A 16,860-nucleotide genomic window follows, 5' to 3' on the forward strand; every position below is an offset into this window, starting at 1 on the left:
AATAATAATAATAATAATAATAATAATAATAATAATAATAATAATAATAATGCATTTGTGATTGCAATTGTGAATTCCAGCCATTTTTGCTTGAGGATTGATTCTGATATTATCCTATATCCTACTAAGGGTCACACAAGTATATATACCCTACATTCCACCACCCAGCCACAGATGCAGGAGAAACATCAGGAATAAATTCTTCCAGAATGTGTCCATATAGCCCTGAAAACCTACAGAAAAGTACTCTATGTTTTCAACAATTTTATAATAGAGAGAAAGGAATGTAGAGTGAAGACCATCCAGAAGAATTATAGCATCTCATGTACACTGGCAAATAGGTGAAGCATGTAATTCACTGGGCAATACACGTCAGTAAGAAGAATCAGTACATGTACCTCTTTAGAGCTTATGGAGTTTTCTGGTGTTAAATTATCACCAAGACGTCAGTTCAGAAGGGTTTGTGACACAGCAGGAGAGCATTTACATTGCTTCACCTGGAACTTTTATGTCTGAATCATTTTCATATATTAGAGCTGCTTATGATAAAAACAGATGTCACCTTCTGCAGAACTTGCTTTGCATCAGATCTGTAGCCATTGAGGTGGGAGGAACAGAGGCCCCACCAGCCCTAGCATCCAACTGTCTGCACACAAATTTGTTTTCTAGTGAAGGACATACAGCCATTTAATAATACATTTATAGATTTCAAAATTCACTACATTGAGTTGTATCTTCATTTTATATAGGATTAGTAAAAAAAATCAGGAAGAAAAAATACAGTTTAAATTTAATGCCAGTCTTATCAAGAACAATGTGTGCTTTTCAGTATCAGCCATCATCAGGCAGACTTGTCAGGCTACCATGTGCTCAAGACACATACACGCCCCACACACATCTGTCAACTATAAGGAATGTTCAACAGAATACATTCATTGTTTGATATCAGTTTATAATACCATCTACTAGAATGTGTCTTTGGAATTTGATCAATGAAATGGCCTAATTAGATCTATATCTGTCTACAAATTGATAGATTACACACATATCTTTTTTTTAAAAAAATCAACTTTCAAAGGAAAGCAGAGAAAATTGCAATCATTCTTTTAGTGTGTCATAGATGTCATAGATGTCAGTGAAAATTGTAAGTGAAATTGCCTTCCTGATATACAGTATTATAATAAAATTTAGCCTGTGAGAACCATTTGCCTTCTGTAACAATGGAATGATTTATCTAGATTTTGATAGATTTATCTATCAAATACATAATCTAATGCTTGGTTGCCTTTCTGGGCCCAGGTGTATGGGTGTTAAATGTTTTCTCTGTGGAATTACATGGTTTCATAATTCAAAGTGCTTTACTGTTCTGGATAATGAAACTTATGCTTAATGAGAATTGACAATAAATTCCATCTAAATAGCAAATATTGTGAACTGTCAAACCCCCTACATATCCATCTGTATTGTGGCAACTTTATTCCGGAACTGGGAATAGTGGCAGGGCAGAGTTTGCTGTTCATCTGTCAGCCATAGATCTGAAAGTTTTGTAGGTACACTGCTGATTCTTCCAGAGCACATGTCTGCACCAATAATTTTTCAAGCAATTGATCCACCTGAAATACCCACTTGACCCCACTGTCCATATCAAATTCATATTAACTCTGTGAAGCCAGTGCTGCTTCCTTTTTTCCTCAAATTTTAGTTTGTAAGGTTCTGAGCTACTGCATCAAATAATCTGCAAATCAAAAGGAACATACTTTGCTAGGAATGTTACTTACCTTCCCACTTCTAAAATCACAAACAAGAAACATATGACCTTTTTCTTCTTTGCGTCATTTCTTTCCATTCCTCTCTGGAAGTTGTTTTGTATTCTTGTGTCTTCTCTGTTGACAGCTTTCTCCTCCTTACTCCTCTGCCCTTCTGACACTACACATCTCTACCTGCTTGCCTTTGTCTCATTCTGTATTTCACTACTTGAGATTCCTCCTAGCATTCTTTCTTTCCTCCTTTTTGACAGGCAAATCCTCTCAGTATTTTTGTATGCCTTTTTGCTCCTCTGCCTTAAAAATCATGAATAATATTCCAATTAATAATTGTAGAAATGCATTTTTGTGACAGGTTCTACAGTCTTTTCTTTTTTTAAAAAAATGTGTTTATCAGCTTGTCTTTGTTTTTCAGGTATTAAAAATCAGTTTACTTGGCCATCGAAAACGCATTTTGGCCTCACTGGGAGATAGGCTTCACGAAGATCCTCCTCAGAAACCACCACGATCTATAACCCTCAGGGTAGGTTTCAGTAATTGTACCTGTGTGCCTTGTAATGTTTCTTGTTGTTGTTGTTGTTGTTGTTGTTGTGTGTCTTCTAGTCATTTCCAATTTATGGTGACCCTGAGGTCACCTTATCACTGGGTTTTCTGAAAGTATGACTTGCTCAAGATTTCCCAGTAGGATTTCATGTCCAAGTAGGGAATTCAACCCTGGTCTCCAGAGTCGTAGTCCAGTGTTCAAGCCACTACACCTGTGGGACCTGTAAAAATCTGCAAGTGCAAACACTAATTAAGAATTTCTTACACAAATAAATGTATAGTTCTTTTCTTTGTTCCTTAAGGCTATTTGGAGGAGGAATTTTCCCTTTGGGAGAAGCGTTTTTCCCCTTGAAGAAAACAATAGAATCAGCAATACCAACATGTATTCTTGACTGTGTACTTAAATCAGTTTTGGGTAGCACCCTGTTGCTGAATTATGATAACATAAATTGAATTTACTGCATTGCAGCTCATTTATATGATCACTGTAGGTTAAAATTCCATTCTGACCATGCAACAACCCAAATCCCCCTGACGTGGCCAATGTAGTGGGATGAGCAGGTTTGTGCTGTTTTCCTGCAGTGGGAAGCACTGCATGGTCACCATTTGCAGGATGTCCCAAGGAGCCCCAGAGGTCTCTGCAAATGCCTGTTGTAGTATGTCTAATTACAGGAAAATAGCTGGACATGTCCCAGCTCATTGCACTACTCTTTGACAACATGGAAATGGCTGTATTGCAGGTCAGGTTTTAGGGGGAATGTAGCTATAGAGACAATTACATGATATGTGTATGTCTCCTGATTCTGTATCTTGGACTTTTTTTTCCTGAATTTAGGTATCTGCCTAGTTAAGATTGTAGCCTCAGTCTGTAATCTAAGGCCCTATACAGACAGCCAAAATAAAACTGCTTCAAGTCACTTTGGAGGTATGGTGTTTCAATGATGCATGCGTCCTAAGAGTCTGGAAGCTGCACCAAAGCTGCACTCTAGTCCTTAGGACTGGAGCGCGGCTTTGATGTGGCTTCCAGACTCTTAGGACGCATGTATCATTTAAACAGCATACCTCCAAAGTGACTTGAAGCAGTTTTATTTTGGCTGTCTGTATCAGGCCTTAGACATACTTATTGTCAAGTAAAGCCTAAGGCACAGTGGGACTTATTTCTGTGGAACCATGCAGAAGATTATAGTGCAAATTTACTAATTGACAGTCCTTTCAAATGGAATCTCTTTTTATAGTAATTTGAAGAAATGTAGATTTGATGTTCATTACTGCTTTCTGCACGATAGTGAAGTGGGAGGATATTATAGATTGTAAACTGCTCTCTTTGTCTTACATATAAGCACTTCCCCACCCTCACCCCTTTTCCAAATGTTTTAAAATTACATGGACATTTTCATGATTATGTCAGGCATATCGCACATAAAGGCTTACGGGAAGAGAAACAGCTCACAGTATTTTTCCTTTGGAGATTTGCTCAATTTTTAAAAGTTGTTGTTTCCTAGCACTTGGTAAAATGTTACAAGAATACTAAAATATAAATGTGGAACATGAAGTTGTGGTAGGCTGGGTGCCTACTGAAAGCCAAGAGAATTCTTCAAACTGAGGTGTTCCCTGCTGTTGTTTTAGTGAAAAACTCTGAGAAAGGAACTTGAGCGTGGAAGAGAGAAGTTGGGGAAATACAAACTATTGTAGTGTGGAATGCTCAGGCAGAGGATTGTAGCTTGTCGGCCGTGCCCTCTTCTAAAGTAACACGTTCCATCCATGCCCCCAGTGAGCCTGCATTCAGTATCAACAGAGCATAAGTTGGGTTCTCCACCTGAGTCCCCCCCCCACATGACTTTACAGTATTTTTTAAATTATTTTTTTGAAAATATCCTTCTGCAAACCTAGAGATTCCTCTAAGCTTGCTGATTTCCCTTCTGTGTAGATGGGGCCTGCCATTTTGGCCATAAAAAGACTAGCATTCAGAGAACTGAGTTTTCTATTAGTATTTACAATGCTGACTCTTTGCCTTAGTAATGGAGATGAGCACTGCAACCTACAGTTGGTTACGACTAGACATTCATGTCAAGAGACTATCTTTACCTTTAACTTTAGAAAAATAATATTACTCTTCCTTTGATAGTGCAGAGAAAAACAGTGCTGATTAGCATTGAAAAATGGCTTTATATCTTGAGGTAATGTGTGTGAAGCATTAGGCCAAGGTGATGACTATTAATTTTATATATTAGACATGTTTATTAATTGCTATTTAAAATACTGTTTAAATCCACTAAGGGCCCAAATGTAAAATAAAAAATATAAAATAAAATATTGTTTAAAAACAGATATAAAGCATTTTTAAAAACCAGTTTTAAAAAACAAAGTTCTGCAGCTCTGGCTACAGAGAAAGTATTGTCCTCTTTATTTGCTAGCCTAGACTTCCAAATGATGTGACACTCAGCAGGACTCCTGCTGAAGATCTCAAATAGGCTCGTATCGGAGATGGCAGACTTTCAGATAGTCTAGCTCCAAGTTGCCTCAGGCTTTGTAAGTCAAAGTCAGCCCCTTGAATTGAGCTTGGAAACAAATGGGAGGACAGTGTTGTTGGTTTGATACAGTCCTTCCAGTAATATTAGAAGGTCATTTATATCACCTTCCCTACAACAGCTCTGGAAGACAAACTTCTGATAATAATTTGGGAATCCCCATGTGTCCTTTAACATGGAATTAACGCCAGTTGATATGTTGCTTTATTGATGTCAATTTCAAAGCATGAGAATCACTTTCAATTCTAACCACAAGTGCTATAACTCCCATAGTTACACATGCTGGTGTGCACATATCTGAGAGTATATGACATTTATGTTTATACAATTTCCCAATTATATAAACATAAATGTCATATACTCTCAGATATGTGGGGATTTAGGGCTGGAAATGATTTTTGCTCTCAGATATATACTCTCAGATATGTGGGGATTTAGGGCTGGAAATGATTTTTGCAGTTCTTGCCATTTTGGACTGAGTGCAGGAGTCACTATTCATTTTGTTTGTTTGTATGTAGGAACCCAGTGGTAATCACACTCCTCCTCAGTTGTCTCCTTCACTTAGCCAAAGCACTTACACTACTGGTGGCTCACTGGACGTACCACACATTATCATGCAGGGGGATGCAAGGAGAAGAAGAAATGACAGCTATTTTGACGATATTCCCCGATCAAAGCTGGAAAGACAAATGGCACAGGTAATGTGGGCCCATGTCATTTGTTGTTGTAAATCCTTATAGCTTGAGTTGTAAAAGTGTATCTTTTAAAATGTTAGTTCCATGGCAACATATTTCTGAAATATATGCAGCTTGTTAATTTATTTTGTACTTTTAAAAATCCTGTTTTATAAACATGTTTTTGCAGTGCTATGTAGAGGCTTTCTCTTCAGTAAACTATTTTTACAGTTACGTGTATGCCAACAGTGCTGTGAATAACAGAAATGTGAAGTCAAAATGTTTGGTGTATGGCTGAAGTACAGAAGATTTAGGATTTTTAACCATCAATTATCTAAATTTTTTTAGGAATCAATTCTAATAGAACACAAGCCATTTTGCATGTTAAGATTTAGGTATAAAAGAACAGAGACCTGTACCAAAATATTGCAGAGTGGAGTGCTCCTGTAGAGTATTGTAATCAGCCAGCTACAGTCTCTCGCACAGTACAGTGCGCCCGCGTTATACGCGGACTTGAGCATACGTGCTCAAGCCGCGCGGGGCGGTGCGTCCCATTCAAATGAATGGGGCTTGAGCATAGGCAGAATTTGCCTTACGCAGGGGGGTCCAGAACGGATCCCCCGCGTAAGGCAAGGGCCCACTGTACTTTCTTCCATTCTCTGTCCACCCCCCCCCCCTTTTTTTTTTTTGCACTCTCAGGTCTCACTAAGCTGTTTCATCTCTACCCCCTTGTGATTATTTTTCATTGTTTTTACTGTATTTGCAAACCTCAGGATTCTGCAATCTCTATGCTTGAACAGGGCACTAGAGAGAATCACTACTCTTTTCTGTGGAACAAACTGTTCCGTTGCAAATTGTTTGGGCACATTATAGAATGAATTCCTTCTGCTCTTCAAAAACAACAGAGGGAAGTTGACAAGGGGGATAACTTCATATATTTAACACATGACATATAAACTCTCTGTCGGTGCTCTTACTATCAAGGAAGTCACAGTGTTTCTTTCACCTTAGTATACTAGAAGCCTTCAGCTGTGGATGGAGAGCTAGCTTAGAATAACCTGGGACACACTGTATCCACTATTTTTGTATTTTGGAAATAACTGAAAAGCAACAGGCCCTGAGCGCATTGTGGAAATACTTTCTGTTGCAATTGGAAACTATTTAGCATATTCAGCTGATCTTATCTATCCCATTGTTAGGATTTTTATTATTGTTGTTATTGTTGTTGCTGCCCAGAGCCATTCACAACATTAAAAAAACAATATAATTAAAAGCATAGAAAAGTTATACATTAAAACAGAATTAAATCATTGTAATATTAAAATAAATTGCTTATTAAAAATAAAAATACAATTAAAAAGTTAAAACTCTTTAAAGAAATTAAAACAATTTTAAAAACAAAACAAAAACCCAAGAAAAAAAAGCAAGGGCTCTTGGTGAAGACCTGCATAAATAATTTAGATATAGTACTCAAGATAAATAGACCAATATAAACACAGCAAGCTTAAAAGGTAGGTGTACTAGTACTGCAATGTCCACATATAAAGGAGGACAAAAAGTCAACTTGCAGTTTAAAAAAATACTTTGTGAATCTATTGTCTGTGGAGCTGCTCATGTGCTTACAACACCTTGCTTTAGTACAGTGGTTCTCAACCTGTCGGTCACGATCCCTGTGAGGGTCGAACAACCCTTTCACTGGGGTCGCCTAAGACCATCAGAAAACACATATTTCCAATGGTCTTAAGAATCAAGACACCAGTTGGGGATCATCACAACATGAGGAACTGTATTAAAGGGTCACAGCATTAGGAAGGTTGAGAACCAGTGCTTTAGTAGGTAGTGGTTTTGATCAGTAAGGTTATTCCTTCTTGTTAAGAAATTTCAGAAAAGGATTAGTATTGCTTGTTCATTGTCTTTGGAAATTCTCCCAATGACTGTACGCTCCTATGATTTCACCCCATTCTAAATATACACTAAGCTGCTATGTTTTCCATATGATGATGGAGATTTTTTCCCCTTTGGTTTTGATAGAAATACCTGGACAAAATTGGCCAGTACATGTTCCCTATAGATACAATACCTACTCTTAGTAGAACAACTAAAAGAATTTGCAGAAATTATTATTTTTATAATTAAGATGAAGGATGTTACCCCTTCTTAAAAGAGCTTTTAGGGTGCTGTATATTTAGATATTTCATGGTGGATGTTGTTGGGAAAAGTGTGTTTATTTAATGATTTCGATCCTGGTCACCATAGCAATGTTGCACTAAACCATCTGCAAAAGACGATTGAAAGCAGCCTGCCTTCCATTGATTCAATCAAACATGGATAATCTACTGACTACCTTAAATCAAGCATATGTTTGTTCAAAAGACAAGCCACATTTCATTCTAAAGGTCAGCATAGTTGTGCTTCTATCAGCAAAAAGTGCCCATGGGGTGATATGTGCTGTTCTTTGATGATACACAGAATGATTGAAGGCCAAGTCATAAACCATGCTTTAATGCTTAGTAGTGTACATCAGAAACCAAACTATGAATCGCTCCCAAAAACAGATGGGAGGCCAGTTGAGTTCATGAAGCATGAATAGTGACATGAACATCTCACTCCACTGAGCAGGCATATTGCCCTGATGGAATCATCCAAGTGTCTGGACCAGCCACAAGTTAAGACTTGACTGTTTCAGGATTGAGGGGAAAGAGAAATTAATGCCTGTGTTGTACTTTAAAAGAATAGGTTGCAGTAGGTAATGGTAGACAGAAAGCATATTCAGGTAGACAGAAAGGAAAAATGTGGTTTTCTTGAAAAACCAAAGGCAGCTGAAAAGATCAACATTTCTATGAGCATCATGTACTCAGTTTTTACATTCTGTTTTTTTAAAGTTGCTATGCCATTCTCTTCTACTGAATTAGAAATTCTCTAAAACTACTAGCATACAAGACAACTTCAATAAAGTCTGAAGAGAACTGCAGAAGAACAAAATGGTGGCGAATGTATTGCCATTTATTTGTTTGCTATATACACTTTGTGTCACTGAGCATATCATCTTTCCTTTTTACTTCTAGGCCCCAATAGCCTTCTTTAATAGACTCCACTATGACCCCCATCTCTCTTTTCTTCTCATCTCCAGCCCTAATAACCCACAAATACATAGTTGTTTCCTAGGGAATAGCTTAACTGGAAAAAAAATCTTGTGTGATGCATAAATAGAGAACTTAACATCTTTAAAACAGACTGTTTCCTTAAAAACAGTTCCATTGGACTTGTTTTGTTGTTTTGAGCTATCGAACACTCAGGTTTCAGCACTTAGCTTTTTCAACTCCTCTGTGTGTGTGTGTGTGTGTGTGTGTGTGTCCATTTACATGCACATTAAGCTGAAACATCTTTCTTTACAATTATATGCTAATTCACTTCCCTGTCACAGCAATTACCTGAGCCTCTGCATTAGACATGTATACAGACCTAAACTCTGATACATTTTTATGTGTGTGTGTGGGGGGGGGGGGGGAAGCTGGACAAATTGTAGTTCTCCATCCCTGAAACATGGAAAGGATTGATTTCTTATTCTATGCAACATGAATGCTTCCATCTCCATCCTAGTAGCTGTTAGAATCAGATTGTAAGAATGAAATCTTCTGTGAGTGATGGTCATAGATTGGCAAAGTTTATTTTTTTAAAGGTTACATATAACTGTAAAAGTCTACGATGAATGACAGGAAGAACCTGAGGCACAGCTCCTGCTCAGATAGATGGAAATTAATTTGAAAGCAGTTCAGAATAGTTTTAGGGCTGTCTAGATGTACTAGCTCATTCCAACCTGAGGGCAAACTTGTTCAAATAGAAAAGAAATTCCATTTTGGCGAATGAAGTGTGAGGTCTAGGCTGGATTCAGGCAAATGTAGCCATCCTTTTCTTCTGTTTTTTTCTCACATGCAAAGACTTCGGTGTTTTGGCATGACTACAGCAGCCATGCAACTATACTGGGACTGGATTTGGGATTTTGGAACTGCTTGAGGGCATCACCTTTCCTTTATTAATTCATTCATTTAGGGGGTAGATATACAAAAAGACCAGCTACAGGTGTATGAAAAGAAAATGTGGGTCTTAAATTTTAATGCGTGAAGCTTCTTTTTACATGTAAATTCAAAGGCTTTCATGGCCAGCATCCATAGTTTTTTGTGGGTTTTTCGGGCTATGTGGCCAGGAAGAAACTTTTCTGGAACATGGCCACATAGCCCGAAAAACCCACAAAAAACTTCTTTTTATACATATATAGATGTCTGCAGCTATTGACACACACTGTTTCTTGGTGATTTGGTAGACTGATAGTCCTCTCCCACACAGTATTGACTGCCCAGGGAGTGCCATTGACTTGGTAGCTACAGGACCTCATTGGACCTTCCATGATAGAGAGTTTCAACATGTAAGCTTCATGTGTAAAACAATTTCACAGGGCCAGCTGCTGAGTCCATTGCAGCAGGGGTAGTGAATACACTCCCATTTTTACAGCTGCAGCTACTCCCAAGTTTTACAGGACCTCTCCTGGTACCAAACTTCTGTTGGGAAAAGGCTTCAGTACATGGAGGAAATTTCTCTCTCCCCTGCCCAATTACCAAGAAGTTTTTACAAAACAACTATGCAAGGAAACACAGCAAAATGCCAGTAGCAGCTGGGTATCCGCAGACCAGGGAGAGAAATGCAGAGAGACCTCTGGGGGAGCTAGACAGACAGCCCACAGGATTCTCTTTATAAGTTGATGCAAGCAACAGGACTCAGTGGCCCAAGAGCCTATGTCCAAGGTGGAACATAACACTTGCCTGTACAGTTCTACTAGGCTACTCCTTCCACATATTCTTTAGGACCATTTAGTGGCCGGGGAAGGGCAGGGGGCACACAGCTAGTGTCCAGCTGCAAATCTACTCTCCTTAATCTCTAATACATATATTTGCATATGCTGGAAATCTAGGAGAGCAATGTTTATTCTTTTCCACCTGCAAAGGCGCACACTGGTGCTGGGAAGTTGCATGTGTGATGAAGGATGTTGTGCAAAAAGGTATTGAATACCTCCTTCTACAGCATACTATACTGCCTCAGAAGTCAGTGTGTGTCACCAATAGTCTGGCCATTGTAAAGAAATGAAATTGTATTATTTTTGTGGATCAAAGCTGTTCTGTATTGGGATCCCCTCTACTGGGATCCAAAAACCCCCCAATATATTTGATTTTTTGTTTGTTTGCATTGTCAGGTTAGAAAGCAAAATTTCTTAGTATATTAAAGCAGTGGTTCTCAACATTATGTCCTCCAAATGTTTTGGACTTCAGTCCCCAGAAGCTCAAGTTAGTATGGCCAATAGAGGATTCTGGGTGTTGAAATCCAAAACTTCTGGACAAATAAAAGCAGGGAAATAGATTATTTCTGTTTTTCTGCTATTTCTGCAGGGTTTTTTTAAAGTGTAGCATTTGACATCACAAAAATCATCCCCCCCTCCCCCATGAATACCCTGATAACATTTATTCGCTTGTGAACTCTCCCATCATGGCTGGTGTATCACATGTCCTCAAGATAGTGACCTCATTCTGAATTTGAGTCTGAACTGTGAATGAGCTGTCTAAAGGGTTGAATACTATCTCAAAATAGGTTCGGTACCTTGAATAACTCGGGAGCCACCCGCCTCAGCTGCTGCCATCCATTATAAAGGGTAGAAGATACTTGCTAGATTGACAGCACCCCAATCTTTGCCATAGATCTCTTTCTTAATACCGTACTTATAGAAGTGGTATTTTCCAGGGATGGTCCCATTGAAAGTGCACACCATTTCTTCAGATAAATATATATAATAATATTTAATATTTATTTACTTATACCCCACTCTTCAGCCAAAAGGCTATCAGAGCGGCTTACAAATTGTTAATTAGAAAAGGTAACTCTTCAGACTCCAATAAAACTTCAACATTCAGTAGGATAGGTTTGACTTTGAATGGCTAAACAGGTAGTTTTTAAGATGAACAATATAAGATTTTTTTAAAAAGAAATTGAAAAGCACCCCCTTTCCAGTGATCTTCTCTGCCATAGCATTCAGAATTCCCTACATATATAGGCACCTATCCCCCATCCATTGCATTCTTACAGTGCCATTACATACCCAGCTTGTAAGCGAAATAGACCTTAAGAAACAAAATAGGCTCCCACACTGAGAGAGTTCTCCTGAGGTCAAGCACCAATAATATGATGCTGTGCTCTTTTCTGTTGTGTTTTTTGTTTTGTTTTTTGCACAGAGATCTGCCAAATGAACCATTAAGCAAACAACTTATGTACTTCCATTACACACACACACACGCACACACACGGGGAGAGAGAGAGAGAGAGAGAGAGAGAGAGAGAATGTGTTATCATGCTACGTTGCATTTAATTAATTACTGGCTTTTAACCCACAAGTATTCTCATGGCACTCCATGTTTTAAAAACCACATCAAGTTCATTTTAAATTGTTGAGTGAATCATAAACAGGCAGAGAAGCCTATGGATTTTGAGAGAAACAGGGTGATGTCTTAGATCTTCATCATATTGATTTGTAGCTCCTATCCCAGCTTCTGCTAACCTAGCAGTTCAAAAGTATGCAATATATAAATAAATATAAATAAAGCAATAAATATATAAATAAATGCAAATAGATAGATAGGTACCACTTCGGTGCAGTCATGCTGGCCACATGACCACCAGAGTACTCCTTGGACAACGCTGGCTCTTCGGTTTAGTAACAGAGATGAACACCGCCCCCTACGGTCGGTTATAACTAGACCTTCATGTCAAGGGATTACCTTTACCTTTTTTTACCCTATAGATATATCACAAAAGTTAGTTTTAGTCACTGTCAAAGTTACCATTGATTTCAGTGAGGACTAAGTGTAACGAACTTGCTCTGGGCTCAACCCTATCATATAAAGCAGCATTTGGATTGCTTTGGACAGGAAGGTAAATGTGAGATAGTCAGCTGAAAACATGAGACAAATAAAAGTATGTATAAGGAGCAAATAGACTGAAATCTTAAGTATACATGTGTAAAGGTATGTCTTGGTGGGACACTAATTAAATTAAAATAATATTACAAGCTGGATCTAATTTTCCTGTAAGGTTGGTGCTTGCCCCTAGTCCTATCTTTCAAGATTAAGATTTAGTTGAAATTTTATTGTGCCCAAGAGCCACCAGAGTATAAACTGTGGGCTGATATAATTAACAGATGTGGAGGACACAAACTGGATCAGAATTCCAGTGCATGAGAAGTATGCTTAAATCTTTCTTTCAGTGTCATAGTTTCAGTGAAAATTGTTTATGTGCATATACACACATGCACACATACACAGAAATATGTTGAGGGGGTGAGGAATCCTGAGTATTAGCCCAATGAGAGAAAAGGAAGAAATAGTTAAACTGTTCTGTCCTGTCCTCAACCCCTGCTGCTGCTATATTATTTTGATAAAAGCCAGACACATGCATTCATACATTTAATTTCATATCTGTTTTGGTCCTGAGTTTCACCTTCATGTGCTATCCTGTATATTCTAAAGAAAAGGCACAATTCAACTTTTGGCACTTCATTTCAGAGGAACCCTTAATGCATGTTCAATATAATCTCCCTGAGTAACAGGAATGGCAAGTGACCTCCATGTTAAAACCATTTTCATCCATACATTTCAGATCTTCAGCCATACCATGTCTCAGATCCTGTCCAATGAAACATTAATAGACATAGAACAAAATTAATAAGTTAAATAAGCCTTAGGGATTAATGCAGTCACTAGAAATTATCCTCAGAACTCTGTCTGTCACATCTTCTTTAGGAAAATTTCTAGGCTCTTTAAAAATGTTTACAAAAGGCTTAAGACTACTGACTACTGTAGCCAGCATCCTAAAAGGCAGGCAGGGTATTTCTTCTTTGTACTGTCAGGGCTTCTTTCTTTAATCACATGTAGCATAGGCTTATTGATGTTGGCTGAAAAAGAGGCAATGTTTCATTAAATAGGGAATAGGTAAAGCACAGATGAGAAACCTATGTTTCTCCAGATATTGTTGCACAGTGGCTAGAATCCTTTTGGAGACATACAGTCATATAACTGAGGGTTACACATGTGTATGTATTTTCTCTCTCTCTCTCTCTCTCTCTCTCTCTCTGTCTTGGATGTTGTACAGGAAGCTGATCACTTCAGTCTTAACACAACATCCAGACAATGTACAAGCACCAAAGCACACATCAGTAAATAGCCATAACATCGCTACCAGGTTGTGAAAACTGCCTTCTGGGGGTGGGAGCAACACTAAACTGCACATGTATAGCATTATACACTGTATGCTCTGATGTAGGTTCAATTTCTCACCATTAGCCATGCTGGCAGAGGCTGACAGATGATGGGGTCCAACAACATATACACCTCTATATATATACCCCCACTCCAGTAGAAGTAAAGTCTACTTTACATTGGACATCCTGACCTTTTTTTAAAAAAATATGGTTACTATTATTGTTGTCAGACACAGCTTAAAAGAACTAGTTGCAGGTAGTGGTTTGACTGTGGAAGACCAGGGCCTGAATTTCTCTCTCAGCAATGAAAACCCACTGGATAAGATTGAACAAGTCACACTCTCTCAGTCTCAGAAGAAGGTTATGGCAAACCTGCTTTGAATAAACCTTGTCAAGAAAACCCCATGGTAGATTCACCTTAGGGTCACCATAAGTAGGAAATGACTTAAAGGTATACAACACTAATCACAACCATTCCATCCATAGCAAGAAGCAAATAAAAAATAAATAGGGATAAGGATCCTGCATCACCAATGTACTTACAAATGTCTAATTATCATCTTCTGACCTGATTCTCTAGTCCTGCCTTAACAACCAGCACCTTTTTGTCTTTTTACCATTTGAGGCGATTCTTATCCAGGAGGCCTATAGATGATTGTAACCTTTATCCAAATTACATATACACTGAAGGTGGTATGGCCCACACCATACTGAGGCAGCCACTATGCAGTCTTATATTCTTTGTGAGGATAAACAGCATCCTTCAGTTTCAACCAGCATGTTAATATTAAATTACAAATGATCTGATTTTGTTTACATTTGAAAAACAATTTAAGTGGTTTTGACAGTTTGTTGCCACAGTAGCCACTTGCTTTTCTATCTGTTCTTGAAAGGAACATTTTTCTCTACCATTTAGAGAAAAGCAGCCTCCACTGCCAGCCCTTAAAATTTTAGCAGTGATCCAGCTTGTCATTCAGTGTGAGGCATCCAGATTTCACAGAAGAAAACATGAAAATAGTGATTTTCTTGCAGGAAGCTGTTTCTGTTTGAATGCAGACTTTATTTAGACACCAGTATTAAATTCCTGCTGCTTGTCTTAACTGTTGGCTGTGCTCTGCATACTGTGGTTAAGCTACTGATGTATTAATTGCTAGCTACTCTGGAGACTATCGTTGCATTTCTCCACTGTTCAAAGCCTTTTATTGTTACCTGCTCAGGGAAAACGGTGGGTAACTACTCTAGCTGGGGCTTATTTAGTTGTTTGGCTACGATGATGTATTATCTTGTATTTGCTTGTGGTGTGCTAAGGAAGGATTCTCTACCAGGTGTCATGTCAGATGATAGGATTCTACTTTTCTTGTTGCTTTTGCTGCTGTTACATTATGCATCTTTCTCTACAGGCTACCTTTAGTATTTTCAAGCATACAGAGTCTGTCCTTATAATAAATTCTAGTATCCTGCATTTCAAATCACAGTTAAAATGAGGTGATGGGTTGTTGCTCCTTTCAGTTATTATAAACATGATGGCCAGAACTGTACATACACTACTTAGTTATATAACTACCTTACTTGTGTAGCTACGTGGCATCTTCTAGCCCTAGACTCCCAGTTATGTTTTACCTGGCAGCAGCTGCTGCAAGCTATGGAGGTCTGCTCTCTTTTCCACCCTCATTCAACAAGTGACCACCTGTGAGACAGTCAGAAAGCATTGTCACACTGGAGGTCCTTGCAGTAGTCTGTGTATGGACATTTCAGTCTGCTGTATCCTGATTAATAGGGGAACAAACTCCTGTTGTTCGCAGCAGCTGCTGACTGTTAAGTCTGGATTGGGGGACTTTTATGAGCCATATGCATTCCATATACTATTGAAATACATAGGAAATGTGAATACAAATTAGTTATGATTGTATAACTCTAGGTTATGCATTCGTAACTGTGTTCATGAAATCCAGCCATTGTTTTATGATTGCTGCAGCTAGTGTTACATTTTAAAAATATTGGTCCATCCACTGTGCTCATTCCATTGAAATTTCTGGAGGTTGTGCATTATCCAAGCTCAGTGGACTACAGCTAGTATCTTTGAAGTGTTATGCACAAATACCATTGACATTAGTGCATATTGCACAGTGGGGAAATTTATTTGATTATGCTCAGGCTTAGTTTGTTTTAGCCTTTTTCCCTCTTCTGTGTAAATCTACACAGAAAATATTCTGAGGTATAGAATGCAAATCAATGACTGAGATATGACTGAAGGACATACACCTTTCATTTGTTACCATTTTGTTCTATTTCATAATGATAGACTGGTTATATTATTTTGAATAGATCTCAAATTCACTCTGAAATCCTTGAGTTGTTTTCTTCTGTAATCCCAAATTTTGTTTTGTCAGCAACTGTATATGAAAGAAATTGTTCACAGCTGCTGCCAATTTAAAACTATTTCTTCTTTTTAAATCCTGCTATCATGTCTCCTCCTAGCTTCACTCTAAACAATGCTTTTTCTTCCTGGGCTTGCGGGTATTTGTGGTACTTCACTATTTATAAGATGAGATACAGTTTTCTGTTTATATTAGCAGTCGTCTGTCTGTGAGATATGGACCAACCAGAATGCAGGATATCCTTACACAGCAGTCCATCAGGTTCATAATGTAAGACTCTTCAATAAATGGCTACGTTGTCATTGTATTGCTGTTCCATGTGCTGCCTTGGTGTTGTTAATACTTTATGCGGGTGCTATGCTTTTTAGACTTCAAAAAGCAATGTGTAACATCCAGTACTTTCTGGGACAGTATATATGTGTTTTATACATTTGTTTTCATAGCGTGCAATAAGCGTGTTGGTTTTGTGTAACTGGATGCATTTTTAAGCTCCAAAGTCAATTTTTAATAACTTTGTCTTTATTTCAATTTCTGTTCTAGGTGATTGTCTCTGTTTACCTTCAAATACAATAATATGTGTAAATTGCATACATTCTGCAATTTCACTCTGATTTGTGCCTTCTTTCTGTGACAAAAATAGACCTTCTCAATAGTTTATCAGCACTGTTTCTCCAGATT

At 38.1% G+C, this 16,860-nt stretch overlaps 1 protein-coding gene across 10 annotated transcripts in view; it reads left to right on the top strand.

The window, feature by feature from the left end:
- ANKS1B (ankyrin repeat and sterile alpha motif domain containing 1B) overlaps positions 1-16,860 on the top strand; it is a 448,976-nt gene that overhangs the window by 407,795 nt on the left and 24,321 nt on the right. For 5 of the 10 annotated variants that reach the window (XM_042467953.1, XM_042467951.1, XM_042467956.1 and 2 more), the window contains 3 exons: positions 2,179-2,286; positions 5,353-5,532; positions 16,378-16,452. In XM_042467953.1, coding sequence (XP_042323887.1) covers positions 2,179-2,286; positions 5,353-5,532; positions 16,378-16,452 — 363 coding nt within the window. The remainder of the gene's footprint in view (positions 1-2,178; positions 2,287-5,352; positions 5,533-16,377; positions 16,453-16,860) is intronic. The other 5 variants (XM_042467950.1, XM_042467959.1, XM_042467957.1 and 2 more) reach the window with 2 other exon arrangements.

This window comes from Sceloporus undulatus, chromosome 5, assembly GCF_019175285.1.
Source record: "Sceloporus undulatus isolate JIND9_A2432 ecotype Alabama chromosome 5, SceUnd_v1.1, whole genome shotgun sequence".
Taxonomy (NCBI): Eukaryota; Metazoa; Chordata; class Lepidosauria; order Squamata; family Phrynosomatidae; genus Sceloporus; species Sceloporus undulatus.